The 14,464-nt window shown below is 45.1% G+C and overlaps 1 protein-coding gene across 1 annotated transcript in view; it reads right to left on the bottom strand.

Moving 5' to 3' along the window:
* Positions 1-10,502: 10,502 nt before the first annotated feature.
* Positions 10,503-14,464, bottom strand: part of NUAK1 (NUAK family kinase 1) — a 72,274-nt gene continuing 68,312 nt past the window's right edge. The window contains exon 7 of the mRNA XM_033117454.1: positions 10,503-14,031. Within this exon, the coding sequence (XP_032973345.1) occupies positions 12,878-14,031 (1,154 nt within the window). The 3' untranslated portion in view covers positions 10,503-12,877. The remainder of the gene's footprint in view (positions 14,032-14,464) is intronic.

Here is a 14,464-nt window from a genome sequence, read left to right as displayed (position 1 = left end):
TTGGCCACAGCAAGCAACTTTGCATGTTTAGGAGCGGAAGCCCCGGAGTCAGATGACCTGAGTTCAGAGTCAGGCCATGGACTTCCCAGCTGGATGACTTGAGCCCATGACTTCCCTTCTCCAAGCTTCCATTTCCTCAGCAGTATTAATGTTTACCTCCAGGGCCTATTGAGAGGGAGCTTCAAGAAAAAAATGAGTGTGGCAGACCTGAAACCTACAACACATCACTCAACTCTGTTATTATTATGACGCTCAGACCAAAGAAGGCAAGAGACATATACTTAAATGGCTCAGCTTGAGGCCAAATTTCAGAGTCTGCCCTTGCCACCTTTCCTGTGAAAATTCCCCTGTTTTCTCATCCCGTCCCATTTCCCAAGGGGCCTATGTTGTTCTCCTTTCTTATTCTCAGTTAGCACTTAATAAATCTCTCCTGAAACTTTAATGGTTGGCTAAGGTTTAGCTGACGGTGGCTCAATGTATAATTCCTCCTAGGAGTATTGGCATTTATTTTAATAGGGAAGGAGGCCCTAACTTCTCTCCTAATGGCTCAGAAGCTCCACCAGGATCCAGGGAGACATCTGCAAATGTCCCCATCTGGGCCTTTCCCTCATGATCATGAACATGAAAGTTTGGGAGAGACAGCAAGGAGAGAAAGAAAACCTGTTGGGAGTTACTTCTTACTCCCCAACATGAAGAAAAGCTCAGTGCCTGGAATGTGGTGGGTGCTCCATAAAGAACCTTGAATGGATGAATAAATGATAGAACTAATGGATGAGTGAACAAATAAATGAAGAGCTGCCCCGTACATTCTCTACCCACTCACAAAGAAGAAAATAAATGAAAGCTCCCTTTGTCAGGGCACGTCTGAGAGGTAGCCAACTATAACAGCACTCTCCCTGGCTAATCCTTTTTACGGGAATTGCCAGCAAGCAAAATAACCAATTTGCTTTTTACTGATTGGAGTTTTACCTGCCTTCTTTCTGGAATGTGATTTTTTTAAAAGGGGGTTGGTGGAGGGAAGAACAGGATCTGGATAATGGTAAAAGGCAGAGGCTTCAAAGTCTGCCACATCTGAGTTTAAGACAGTTCTGCCATTAACTATTTTTGTGATTGAGCAAATGAATTAACTTCAATTTTTATTTCTATCCATGAAGGAGAAACTCCTATGGGATGTCCCTTGCCCCACTGTGAAAACAAGCTACAAGACAGAAAAAAATATGTTGAACAAATATTTTCAGACATTAGACAGCAAGCAACACAGGACTATGATCCCAGCCGAAGGGAAAAAAAAAAAATTAGGGAAACCCTATAATCGTTCCAGCTTAACCTGGGAGAAGTTTCTGGTGAGAATCACCAGGAGGGGGAACCCAAACAAAGCAAGTGACAGAGATCAGGGAGATCAAGGCAGCTAGATTTGGGGGCACAGAGTACTGGAAAGGAAGCCACTATACAAAGAAAGAACCCCAGAAATCTGCATGGGGCACTCTGAGTCTTTAACTAAATACAAATCTGCTAATGTGTAGGGAGAAAGTCTATGAAGCTGGGCAAAGAAAAATAACAACAAAATAATCCTTCGGGAGCTGTAAGCCAAACAATTTGCAGACCTAACCAAGAACTGGAAATGTCAAGTTCCCACCAGCCAGCGTACAGGGACATTGTTGAATGTATAGAAAAGAAGAAGAAGGGGAAAAAAACATATATCTATAGATATAGATATATAGAGAGAGATATATAGAGATAGATAGATATTTATATTATAGAGATAGATAGATATTTATATCTATCTATATATATATATATATAAATACATATATATAGATAGATATCTATATCTATCTACATATCTATATATCTATCTATATATATACACCAAGTGGAATATTTAGGGATGAAAAACACAATATCTAACATCTGAAATAAAATTTCACAAGATGGAACAGATTAAACACTACCAAAGAAAAGATGGGTAAACTTGAAAACACACCAAAAAGTCCAAAGGAATCATGGAGAGAAAAAAAGGAAGAAGAACAGAGCTTCACTGTCACAAAAATAACCATATCAGATGGTGGTAAGACAATGGAAGAAATACAGTAGGACAAAGGAAATCAGGAGGAGAGCGGAGTGAGAAACAGGATTATTTAGAGTGGTCAGGGAAAACTTCATTGAGTAGGTGACACTTAAGCAGAAGCCCTACAGCTGTGTATTGAAAAAGACTTCAGCCAGAGAAAGGAGCAAGTGCAAAGGCCTCAAGTAAGGAGAACACTTGAGGGGTTCAAGAAACAATGAGGACCAGGGTGGCTGGACAGAGGGAGTCATAGGAAGAACGGCTAGAGATGATGTCAAAGAAGTAGCCAGGGGTATCCCAAGCCACAGAACCCAATTGTGGAACTTAGGGAGAGTTTTGTTTTGTTTTGTTTTTCCCTTGTAATTTGCAACGTGTAGTCGGAGGACTGCTGAAAATCCCCCAAGACTTTTTGCAATTACACATCAGATTTTCTTCATATACTTCAAGCAAAACAACATATAACATGATATTGAATGCAGAAGAAGCAGATATGAGAATCCAGCTAAGTATATAGATAAAAGCATCTATTTATATGTTGTCTGTCTCCTCCCCACAACCATTGGAAGTTGTCTCCACGACGTTAAGGGCCTTCTCTATCCTTTCACTGCTGACTCCCCTGAACCTGTCCATAACAGTATATGCAATATATATGTGCTGATTGAACCAATGTTAAAAGTGTGGCAAGAAGCAGAAGTAGAGGATTTCTGATCCCCAAAGAAATTAGGGAACAACGCTGTAAAAAGGAACCATTACATTCATACAGTGAAAAACCACTGGGAAGTGCTTTGGAGTAGCTATTTCCATTTGTGCGACATTGAGGGAGACCACTAAGCCTGGCATGATGCTGGAGGACACACATACTGGCTCACAAGAGCCAACTGATGTATTTCCAGGACTTTTGCTAGCTCGTTGATATCACATTGTTATCTTGAACTCAATCAATGTGGCAGAATTTACACTATGGAAATGGGCAAACTATAAATCAACGCATTTCCTCACACCTCCCCCGCCCCCCGTGCCCCACTGCACTGACTCCAGAGAGCCAGTTGCTCAGCACTTACCAGCACACCACTGACTAAAGCTATGTAGACCAGTGCTGTTTTGGGAAATTTTCTAGCCATGAATTTCACTCTTCAAACAAAAACGTTTCAAGAGGCACAACACACAGATAAATGGAACAATTCAGATTAAAATGTGGGTTAGTTTTCTAAACCCCAGCAGCTCAGGTTTCTTTCTTTCCACTCTCCTTGACCCAAGTGGGTACTCTTTAAGATGATTCCAAGAACACAGTTTGCAAATCGCTGTTCCAATCCAACACCTCCCTTTGCAGATGAGAAAAAATGGAGTCCAGAAAGAGGAGACAACTGGGTCAAGATCACAAACGCCAAAACTAAGGTCTCCCAATTTGGCATTGGCATCTATGTTGGACTAAGACCCTTGACTTCCTCTAGCTTGAAAAGACGATTCCCAATTATTTATTAGGCACTGGGTCAGAAAACAAGGTCGCCCAGAGCAGGGAAAGTGTGCAGGCTAATACAGCGTCCAGGCGTGGAAGTCACAGCAGTGTTCACATTCGAGGAATGAGTGTGAGGCTAAAAACCAACGCAAGCAAGACTTCAAGGGCCAGGAGAAGGCAGACACGGTTCAGCAGGTGAGATGGAGGGAGGAACAAAGCACTGAAGGTCAGGACACTGTGAGGAATGTGGTTGGCACTGGCAATGGTGGCAAGACCATGAGTTGATCCATCAGAACGGAAGACGCAAGGACAGGAAAGACCTCAGGTGTAACAGTCAAAGCACCAATGTGAAACTGCACTGGAAGCTTGGAGGATGACTTGTCTCTTTTGATCTGTCCCTTCGCTTGGGAATCCTCTTCTCAGCAAGGAGGACTCCAGTTAGTTGCAACTTAACCTCATCAGCAACATTATCTTACTGTTCTGGATCCCCAAAGGACCTGAGCATGTGATTCTGAGTTGTCCCTCTAAAAGGGGAGGCAATTTTTCCCAAGCCCCCATGTCTCTTTACTTCGTCATCAGGATACCCAGTTATACGTGTTTATGAGAAGCCAGTCTAAGAAGGTGCCACTGCTAGGGACCATCTGTACTTGATAGGGACTGAACCCATAGCCATGGCCTCCTTGGACCAGCCGGCCTGGCTCTGAGGTCTGCATCTGGCTTTCTGCTTTGCACACATCCTTTTGTCTGGGCTCCAAAGCCTGATGGCTGAAGCTTCTGGACTGCCCTAGGCACTGCTGAATCAGATGTTTTTCACTTTCAGTGATTCACGAATTCCAACTTTCAGAACTTTCTCAGGTTAGTGATTTTTTTGGAGCCTCTTTTCTCCAGCTGCCTCCAAAATGAACTGTTCCCCACTCTCCGTTTCTCCTCACTGTGAGCGGTTCCTCTGGAAGTCCGGTTTGGGATCATGCCTGTGTCATCACCTTGCTCTGGGCTGTGAAGACGTGGCAATACCCTGTTGTTTGTATGATCGGAGTTGCTGTTGCAATGCCTGACCCCAGGCAGGTTCATGCAGCCCAGCCTGGCATCCTGGATTTTCATATGACTCCAAACAATTGCTTTGAGCAATCAGCCCTCTAAAAGCAGGGTCTCCAGAGGCCCATCAGCACAGGAAATGGCATGTGGAGCCCTGTTGGGGGATGCATGGGAATACACAGCTTTGGACAGGAAGACCCAGCCATTGAAGGTCCACTGTCCCTCTACTGAGTTCTGAGCCACAGTAGGTGCTCAGAATGGAGAAAGACTCTCTCCTCCACCCCATTCCACTCTAGAGGAAACAGGAAACCTGAGTCAACTCCATTAGTTCCATCTGCTGAGACTGGATCTGCCAGAACCTAACTCCAATGGAGTACCGGGGACAGTTGCTCTCTCCATATTTGTTTGGAAAGTGCATTGACTTGGGCCAGTATCTTCATTCCTGAGGGTATCTGTTTCACTCCTGCAGGAAAATACCATTTACATGAACAAGGATGGTGACAGGATGGGGCTTATGATCAAGGAGCCTGACTCGAAGAAGGATCAACTCACGGGCACAACAGAGCAATTAAGAGCTTGGGCTTAGAAGCCAGTCAGCCAGGCCTTTATTTGAATCCAGCTCCACATTTAACAGCTGGGCCACTTGGGCAAGTTACTGCACATTTCCAACCCTCAGTTTTCTCATCTGTAGAAATGGAGGTAAGGGAACATGAAGAGCATTAAAAGAGATAACGTGTGTCAAGGGCAGATACACTGCCTGAAGCTCAGTAAGAACTCCGTTAATATTAATAATAATGATTTTTATTTATGCTAGGTCTTTTCCATGGGAAACAGACATACATTGTGACAGAGACACAGTTATGTGTCCGTCGGATTCCATTTTATTTTCCACTTTGGCCTTGAAGACTATCCAGGAAGTTAGGTTGGAGTCAGATGACTGAATTCTGGCCAATGGGATGTGGGCAGAAATGAGGTATATCAATCACATCCCGGCCTGATTCTTTAAAGATCTTGACTTGTGCTTTTTCTCTCCCTCATTTGCACAGCTAAATATGAAGGACCCTAAGATGGCAGAACCACAGGATGGAAGAAACTCGGGTCCCCAAGTGTCTGCATGGAGATGACATGACAAGGAAAGCTGCCCAACCTCTATTGAAATTGGTGAGAGTAAGATATAATTGTTTATCATATTGAGCCAGACATTTCAGGGCTTATTTGTCACTTTTGCATAACATAGCCTATCCACACTAATTCATGAATGAATTATTAGGAAGTAGAGGAGGGAATCAGCTGATCAAGAAACAATGGATATTCGCAGTCAAATGGAGATAGCACCACAAACTTTTAATCAGTAGGAAAATAATTGTCGCAATTTAAAAACAAAATTGATGGCTAATTTTCCACACAATTCCCTGCTGCAACCAGACAGTTGTGATAGCTTGGGGCAATGTTTGTGACATGGCAGCCTTCGTGTGCACTTTCTGATCTTTATAGAGCATCACCTTTGCCCCAGTTCCATGGCCCAAACTTGGTAGAATTCTGTGGATCAAAAACATCCTCTCCATAAATTTCAGTAAGTTGGCAGTGAATTTCTGCAGTGGAAACATAGTCTCATTTAAAACGCACGTCATGGCATGTATCTTGTCTGGGGACCACCTGTTGAAAGAAGCAGCCATTTGTAATTATGAGTACACAATGTCAAATGATCACAGCCAGTTCACATTAGAACGTGGCCACATATGTTTAGCAAAGCACCAAACTAGACCATGGTTGTCTTATGCCAATGGACTGGAAATTAATCCTGTAAAGCTGTTTTGGAGACCCGAGGGCTTTTGCTTATACTGTTCCTACTGCCTGGAATACTCACGCTGCATACAGCTATTTCTTCATCTTCAGACCTCTACCCACAGGGCAGATCTTCAGAGATGCCTTCCCTGACCACTCTTTCTATGAGAGGTCCTCCCTCCCTTAATTCTCTATCTTTGCATGCTATCCAGTTCCTTCATAGCACTTATTACAATCTGTAATTAGGGGTGGGGGAGCATTGTTATTTACTCATTTATTATCCATTTCTCCCACAGGCCTAAGCAACCGTGAAGTCCACCCTATCTCTAAAATTCCAGATATATGAGCTAAGAAAACCCCTGTAGTGTTAAAACCAGTTTTAGCTGGATTTTCTCATATGATAGCTCATTTCACAGCTAAAACCTTCCTAACAAATATATTTCCTCTATAGCGTTATATTGTCTTCCTGATATACCGTCTGTATAAATTTAAAAACTTCTATGTGTCAGGCCCCGCATTAGGCACTTTATTTCATTTAATTTCACAATACCTCTGAAAGTAAGCGATGGTTTCATGCTATTTTATAGATGAGGAAATAGAGACCCAAAAGGTGTAACTTTTTGTTTTGTTGGTTCTGCACCCCTTCTTTTGGGGGTGCTGCCCTCCCCACCCCGTGTGATTCTGAAGGAGCTGTCATTCAAGTATACCACAAGGGCGGGCACATGATTTAGGCTGGCCAATCAGGGCATCTCTCCACCTGAACTCTGTGTCTGGGCCAGAGGGAGACACATGATCCCAGCAAAGCCGATCACAGTGCTTCCTTGTCACATAAATGCTAGGATAGTAAGAGTCTCTTTCTGACTCTAGGATCACACGCTAAAAGGACCTCATAACCCTGTTACTAGCAGACGCTATCTTGCTGCCATGCAGTGAGAGCCTACCTAAGAATGAAATCCACATTTAATGAGAGTGAGTGACAAAGACGCCAATGGCATCACTTGAACCCCTGGACCCAGCTGTGCCTGAGACATACACCTTGGACTTCTCAGTTACACGAAGCAGTAAATTCATCTTGTTACTTAACATGGTCTGAGTTGGGTTTCTGCCACTTGGCCCTGAATGAGGATGAAATGAGCACCATGGAGAAGCTCAATAAATATTAGTTCTCAGTTTTCCTCCTTAAAGTAACCACTCCCCATAACCTCACAGATCTATCAGTTGACAACATATCAACTGTGCTACTCCAGCCACCCCTATTTTTCCTCACTACCCCTATATGTCACATTTGGTCCAGCCCCTCGCCGTGCACATGCTATTCCCTCTATCTGGCTGCAGAATTATGTCCTTCCAAAGGGGCTTACTTTTAAGTAAATGTCCCTAGTCCCTTACCCTGAAAATGACTGACAGGCCCATTTGCTAATAGTGGCAGGGACCACAGCAAGAATTACAAGCCTCCAAGCGAGGTAGATTGCCTCTAAAATGTCCTATTTTAAAAGTCAATGGATATTACCCTGTAAAGAAAGGACTATGGTTTCCCAGTCACGTTGGGTTTTATACTCAAGGGAACTTCATAGTTATCAGTTGGGTAAGGCAGCAATTAATGTACCCAGCAGATAAATGAGAAAACTAAGGTCAAAAGATGCGAAGCAATTTGACTAAAGAGCAATCACATCCAAACTGGAACTGGAATTCTTCCCACCTCAGCCCAGCTTGAGAGGCATGGACGTGTCCTAATTTTGGCAGGCCACAATTATAAGCACCCATTCCCCAACCCTCTGCCATAGCTGGTACCCAGTCAATTTAGCCAATGAAGCTCCATCATATTAGGTTGACAGATAAAATATACGGTGCCCACTTAAACTTGAATTTCAGATAATCTTTTTTTTATTTTTTTCAGTATAAGCCTGACCCAAATATTGCATGAGACATACTTATACTAAAAACATATATCCTCGGGGTAGCCAGATGGCTCAGTTGGTTAGAGCTCGAGCTCTGAACAACAAGGTTGCCGGTTCAATTCCTGTATGGGATGGTGGGCTGTGCTCCCTGCAATTCAAGATTGAAAACAGCAACAGGACTTGGAGCTGAGCTGCGCCCTCCACAACTAGATTGAAGGACAATGACTTGGAGCTGATGGGCCCTGGAGAAACACACTGTCCCCCAATATTCATCAATAAAATTTATTTTAAAAAATTAAAAAGTATATATATATATATATATGTATATATATATATATATATCCATTATTTAACTGAGTGTCCTGTAGTTTTATTTGCTGAATGTGACAATGCTACATCAGGTGTTCTCCAAGTGGACCAGATAAGGGGTGAAAGTTACAATTTCTTTGGAAAAGTCAGATTATTCAAACCCTAACACTGCTCTTCAGTACAGAGCATGACTGTAAGGTTTGATACTCGGACTGGGCTTGATGTCATTTGATACTCTGACTGAGATCCAAGAACTCCTCAATCTTACCCTATTATTCATCGCTCTTTCCCGGAGCTTCCTGGAGGATCTGTTTGCACAAGGAACGATGGGAAAATGGGACTCAGGAAGCCATTTTATTATAGGCAGAGCAGTGGCCCTCCCCATTAGGAAACATGGCCCATCGACCAAATTAGCAATTTATCAGCCCTTGGCATTGAGGGGAGCCCGTGCCAGGGACGGGAGCAGGCAGAGGAAGCTGAGGCATGGGTACAGAGCCTGGCTAAGTGTTAACCTCTGATGCTGTCTCTAGTCCAGGTTGAAGGAATCAGGTTAGTAGTCTCTTTCAGAAACCAGAACTGAGAAGGTATAAATTTGAAAGCTAGTGGGATGAACCAAGGTGGGTCACACAATCAGCGAGGAGAAAGCCAGGCTACTAAGCGAGAAGAATAAAGCTGGTATGAATAAAGAGAAGCACAGAAGAAGACCTGTAGTTCTCTTAGATCCCACTTCTCCAGTTCTTGGTTTTAGCTGCATTTCCTCTTCTGAGAACTTTGAATAAATTCCCCTTTTTGTGTTTAAGTTAGCTTGGGTGGGTTTCTGTTACTTATACCCATTCTGTCACTTACTTAACTAAGAGAAAAACAACCAAATAAAGAAGCAAGGTCCCAGTTCAGTTCAGTTCATTGCAATTTATTTAATTTAAAAATAAAAACTGAAACAAAAAACCCGAAAAACAAAACAAAAATCAGTTTCCAATGAAAATACAAACACTTTGGGTGGTTATCCAGCATTTTTTGTTTTTTGTGTTTTTTTTTTTTCCCTGTAGGCTGTTCTGGGCTCAAACCAATCAAATGAGTGAAAACCAATTTTGACTGGAGCCATAAAGCATGTTGCACCAATTAAATTACACCAATATATTATTATAATACCTTTGAAATGCCTTTCAGACCAATAAATAAAAAAAGACAAATTCAAATAAAAAAGTCAACTTTTTATTACCCAAAAAAATAGAAATTAAATAAAAGTCACAACACGGATTTAAAAAAAAAAAAATGTGCAGTCAAGTTTCTCTCTCTCTCTCTCTCTCTCTCTTTTGTTTTTTCTTCTAGGAATGATACCATGCCAGTTAATCCCTACAACATTTCCAGTTTGGCAATAAGCAGTCAGTCAATCATTCACATTTGTACTCAAGACAGCAGGCCTGGGCAACACTCACCTGAATTTCACCCTGAAAAGTGCTCCCTGTCATCAGAAGAAGCAGCACCTTATAACAGGGATGGAAATTCAGAGAGTACTTAACATTTTCATTTCACCTGGAGTCTTGAAGCACTTCCTGAAAACTGATCATGCCTTGAAATTTACCTGTAAAAAGAAGTATAATTCTACTCCTTTGGCAGATGTGTAAACTAGACACTGAAAAGCCCACAGAGGCAAGGAAAGGACCAGGAGAGCTGACATCGAATCTCCTGCTTGGTCCACCAGGTCATAAAAGTGTCTCTCACTTGTAATTCCATGGAAATGAATGAAACATGACTTCCTTGGCTGGGGATTGGCTGGTAGGGACAACAGGACTTAATCGGGAAGCAGGGGACTGCTTTTCAGAGTTTTTCCCTCTATTCCACATTTTTCCTTGAAAAGACAGAGTGAATATCACATCTAGAATGAGAGGATTTAGCAGAATGTCAGAACTAGGCAGGGCCTGAGCGACCAGCTAATCTACCCCTCCAGCCCTCACTGAAGGGAAAACTTAGCCCCCAACACACTGCAGGCCACCAGCTAGTTAGCAGCACACCGGGACTCAACTCAGAATCTCTGCCTCTGAGTAGAGGACTGTCTTCGCCACAATCCACTGTCTGGGTTTACTGATAAAAGAGAACGTGTGTGCGCGCACACGCACGCGAGTTGGTGTTTTTTTCCGGGGGGAGGGGAGTAGAATAACTTTCCTTGAAGTGTCATTTTTATTGAAAGATTTCGAGAAGGCTGGAAAATACTAAACAGAGGCAATCACTTGGCAAAAGGAAAAAAAAAAACACCACATCGACCAGTTGGTAGGTGTTATACTGACAGCTACCAACTAGGCCAGCTGCCATGCATGAGGGACCAGCACTGTGGCAGTACAGGTTGTGTAGAAAAGGCTGCACAAAATGAGGAGGAGGGAGCTCAAAGGTTGCAAAATGTCCTCCTTGCATCCACATCCGCTCCACATACAGTTTGCTACCTACAGATTTTTTTTTTCCCTTTGAACCTATATTGGAGCTCACGGAGGAGGTGGAACTGAATGAAAGGAAACTGAGAAGCTTCCCACAATACATTACTCACTCAACCTGAAGGAATACACAAGCCAACACCCCAGAGCTGGTGGCAAGGGGACAAATGGAGCCATCTCCTAGGGAAAGGGCAGTTTCATTCTAATTAATGTTCTCAATGCCTTATGGTGAATTTTTTTCTCATCTCCCTATGAACTACTGTCTGTTGGTTTTCCCAAAAATACCCTCAAGACTAGTCCTCCTTACATATCAAGGTGGCGACCAGAAGTCAGCCATCTTGAAACAAGGGTTTCTGGGCCAGTAGAATCTGAAGTCATCCAAAATACCCAAACAAAACCAATAATTCCAAACCCCGTATCTGAAGACGTCCCATTGTGGGAGTGACATCTTGTCACCTGTAATTTGGGTGTCTAGAAGTTAAATATGTTACTTTTGAGAGTCCTATCACATCGCTTTTCTACCTCCTCCGGAACCATTTGGATGACTTCTAGGGAAATGTTCCCTTTCCTGTACGCTTTCTCCTAACCCACTCTGTTCTTTCAACACCTTATTCGTTTGAATGGATGGAACTTTCTTCTTCCCCAGAGCCAAGAAGTTCAAACCCATGACACAGACAACCTAGATTTGGGGGGAAAGTACCTTCTGCCTGACTTTCCTTTCCTCATCCAAATATTCCACCTACACACTAACTCCCTAGAAGCAAACTCGCCTACCTCTGAGGATTCCATACTTGGTGGATGGAGAACCGTCTGCTATCAGTCAACAGTCAGTGGTGGAGCCAGTTATTCCTTTGGAGACTATGGACAGTACCACATCCAATTTAGAGCATTCATGCAGGTGAACACGAACCCAAGAGGTGGCATTCCAGTTAATATTGAGACACGAAAGAAATCGACAAGTTGCCCCCTTGTGGGTATGGGTCGGTTTCCATTCATCTGCAGAAGGACAACAGAGAGTCCCACGCTCTGTTATACACCCACGTTTTGACCTCCGACACCATCTTTTTTCCTGTCCACCCTTAGGAGGTTGTGCGGAAGAGCAAAACAGACATCAGGAAAAAAGCCAAAAAAATCACCATGGGCTGACTCTACGTCCTTAGCAGAGTTCAAAGCATTCTCTCTCTGACCAAGGCCCTGTCTTGCCACACCAGCGGCCTGAAAGAGAGAACGCAGATCCCACAGAATGCCCTAACCTAATTCCCAGGGCTTAGCCAGGTCACGGATGGCAACTACGTGGCATGAGTGCTACTGCCCCCCTTCCGATCCCCATGGCAGCCAGGACTACTCAATCACAGTACTCCTTCCCATGTGTCTGGGCTACTCAAACCAGCATCTTCAGCAGCCACTATCAATCCATCACCGATTCAAGCTCAGATTGTTGAAATCTACTTGCCAACCCCATGCGGTCAGACCAAGCTTGCTAACACAAGGAGAAGAAGCAAGCTCAAAGCTCACCCAAAGCCAATGGTCTCTCTTGCTCATCCTCCTCCGGAAGCATCTGACGACTCTAGGGAAATGCTCCTTCTCCCACATGCTTCCTCCCCACCCTCTAAGAGCTGGCCAACACCATCTCCCCTGGATAGCTGGTCCTCTAGGAGGTGCCATAAAGCTAATGCCAATTAGGAGCCAAATTCTGACTGGCAGTTGACAGGATGGCAGAGAGCCCACTTCTCCCTTTTAGGGGATGGCCCAAGGCTGCAAACTTGGCCAAGCGAGATGGCACCGATCCTTTTACAGTTTATTATCAAGGCCAGCAAAGAGGTAACCAGCTCATTAGCACAAAGTCATTGCTCCCCTTCCTCCCTCGTACCCACCCCCAACCCAGCCCTGCACCCCGGAGGAGCTAGTTGAGCTTGTTGCAGATCTCCAGCGCTTTCTTATAGACCTGAGTCACATCATCCATGTCTGTGAGGAGGGAGAAGCTGCTGTCTCCTAGCCGGTTCCGGTACCGCTTCAGGTACTGGGGCCGGGGCCGGTTTTGGAGCCCCTCAAAGTCCTGGATCTGGAGGAAATTTTCGGCAGAGACGCAGCTGCGGATGCGCTGGCGGGTGGGGCGATTCTCCTGCAAATCCAGCAAGTCAAAGGAGTCACTGGACAGGACGCTGTCATCACTGATGACGCTGGAAGGCCGGCTGTAGCTCCGGGAGAGGCCCTCGGCGGGGACGCCAGGCTCCAGCAAAGATTCCAGTGTGGGCATTTCGGGGCTGGCGAGGGCTGGGTCCATGGTGCCTGCAGAGTATTTGCTGCTGTGCTTCAGGATGCCCTTCCTGCGGCAGGAGAGGCTGTGGACAGTCACCCTGGCGGGGTCCGGGGGGCTGGGGGATGGGACGCTGCTCCCCATCCCGTCATTACTGTCCAACAGCTCGGAAGACTCACTGCGCTCCGGAGAAGAGTAGTAACCCGATTCTCTCTGCTGGGTCTTTTTCAAGATGCCTTTCTTGGGCATGGTAGCTGACTGTTTGGGGCTGAGTTTACCTGGCACCTCTGCCTCGGGGGAGCTTGGGAGGGGCACACCAGTCCGGCACAAGTCCTGCTCCATCTTGAAAGCAGAGGGTAAGGCAGGACTGACGACGCCTTCCATGAAGCCGGTGCTGTGACAGCGGTGCTCACTGTTGCTTCGCTTCTTCAGGATCCCTTTGGGCCTCTTGGAACTCAACTTGGATGGGCTCTCGGGCATGGAGTCCTGGCCGGACTGGGCAAAGTCATTCTCTTTCTTGGACTTCTTCAGCGACCGCTGCCGCTCCAGCATGACCTCAGAGGCCCCGGGTTTGGCCAGGCCCTTCATTTTGGCTTCAGCCTCAGCCTGCAGCCCCGTGGAACGGTGGTGCCAGTCAATAATGCGAGCCAGGAGCGGGGACTCGGAGTTGTGAAGGGCATCGCAGTCGCAGACGCTGCTCTTGTAGCCCCAGTTTACCCACCAGTGGTTGGCGATGTCCTCAATGGTGGCCCTGCGATCAGGGTTCACCATCAGCATCCACCGAATGAGTCCTCGAGCATCTACGGGACAAGAAACAACAGGAAGATGCATCACATGGGCGCGCTTGGCATTGTGACAGGGCTGACACTCCGGGAGTGGTTAAGGAGACACGCTCACTTTCAGAAACCTCCCGTTGGAGCCCTGGTCCAGCCAAGTCTCCCAGACTATACCCCAAAGGCATCATCAAGACTCAGAACCATAGGCCAGTGCGTCCTCACATCCTGGCATGTTTTCCCATATGAGTGAAGGAATGTCATGTACTACTGAGCTGTCCATCAACTCCGGTCTTTATAATATGGGCCAGGCCAAGTACCCAGGAAAGAATCTAGACCCAACGGCAAACAGGGCACCGCCATGCCCTTGGTGGATCTCATTTTACCAAAAAAGAAAACAGGTGTAGATAGCCATGGCTTTCCCTAGTCCTCCAAGGTTGGCTTGCATAAACACACAGTG

The sequence above is a fragment of the Rhinolophus ferrumequinum genome, chromosome 10, assembly GCF_004115265.2.
Source record: "Rhinolophus ferrumequinum isolate MPI-CBG mRhiFer1 chromosome 10, mRhiFer1_v1.p, whole genome shotgun sequence".
Classification (NCBI taxonomy): domain Eukaryota; kingdom Metazoa; phylum Chordata; class Mammalia; order Chiroptera; family Rhinolophidae; genus Rhinolophus; species Rhinolophus ferrumequinum.
Note: the sequence above shows the minus strand (reverse complement) of the source record. Positions and strands in the feature narration are given on the sequence as shown.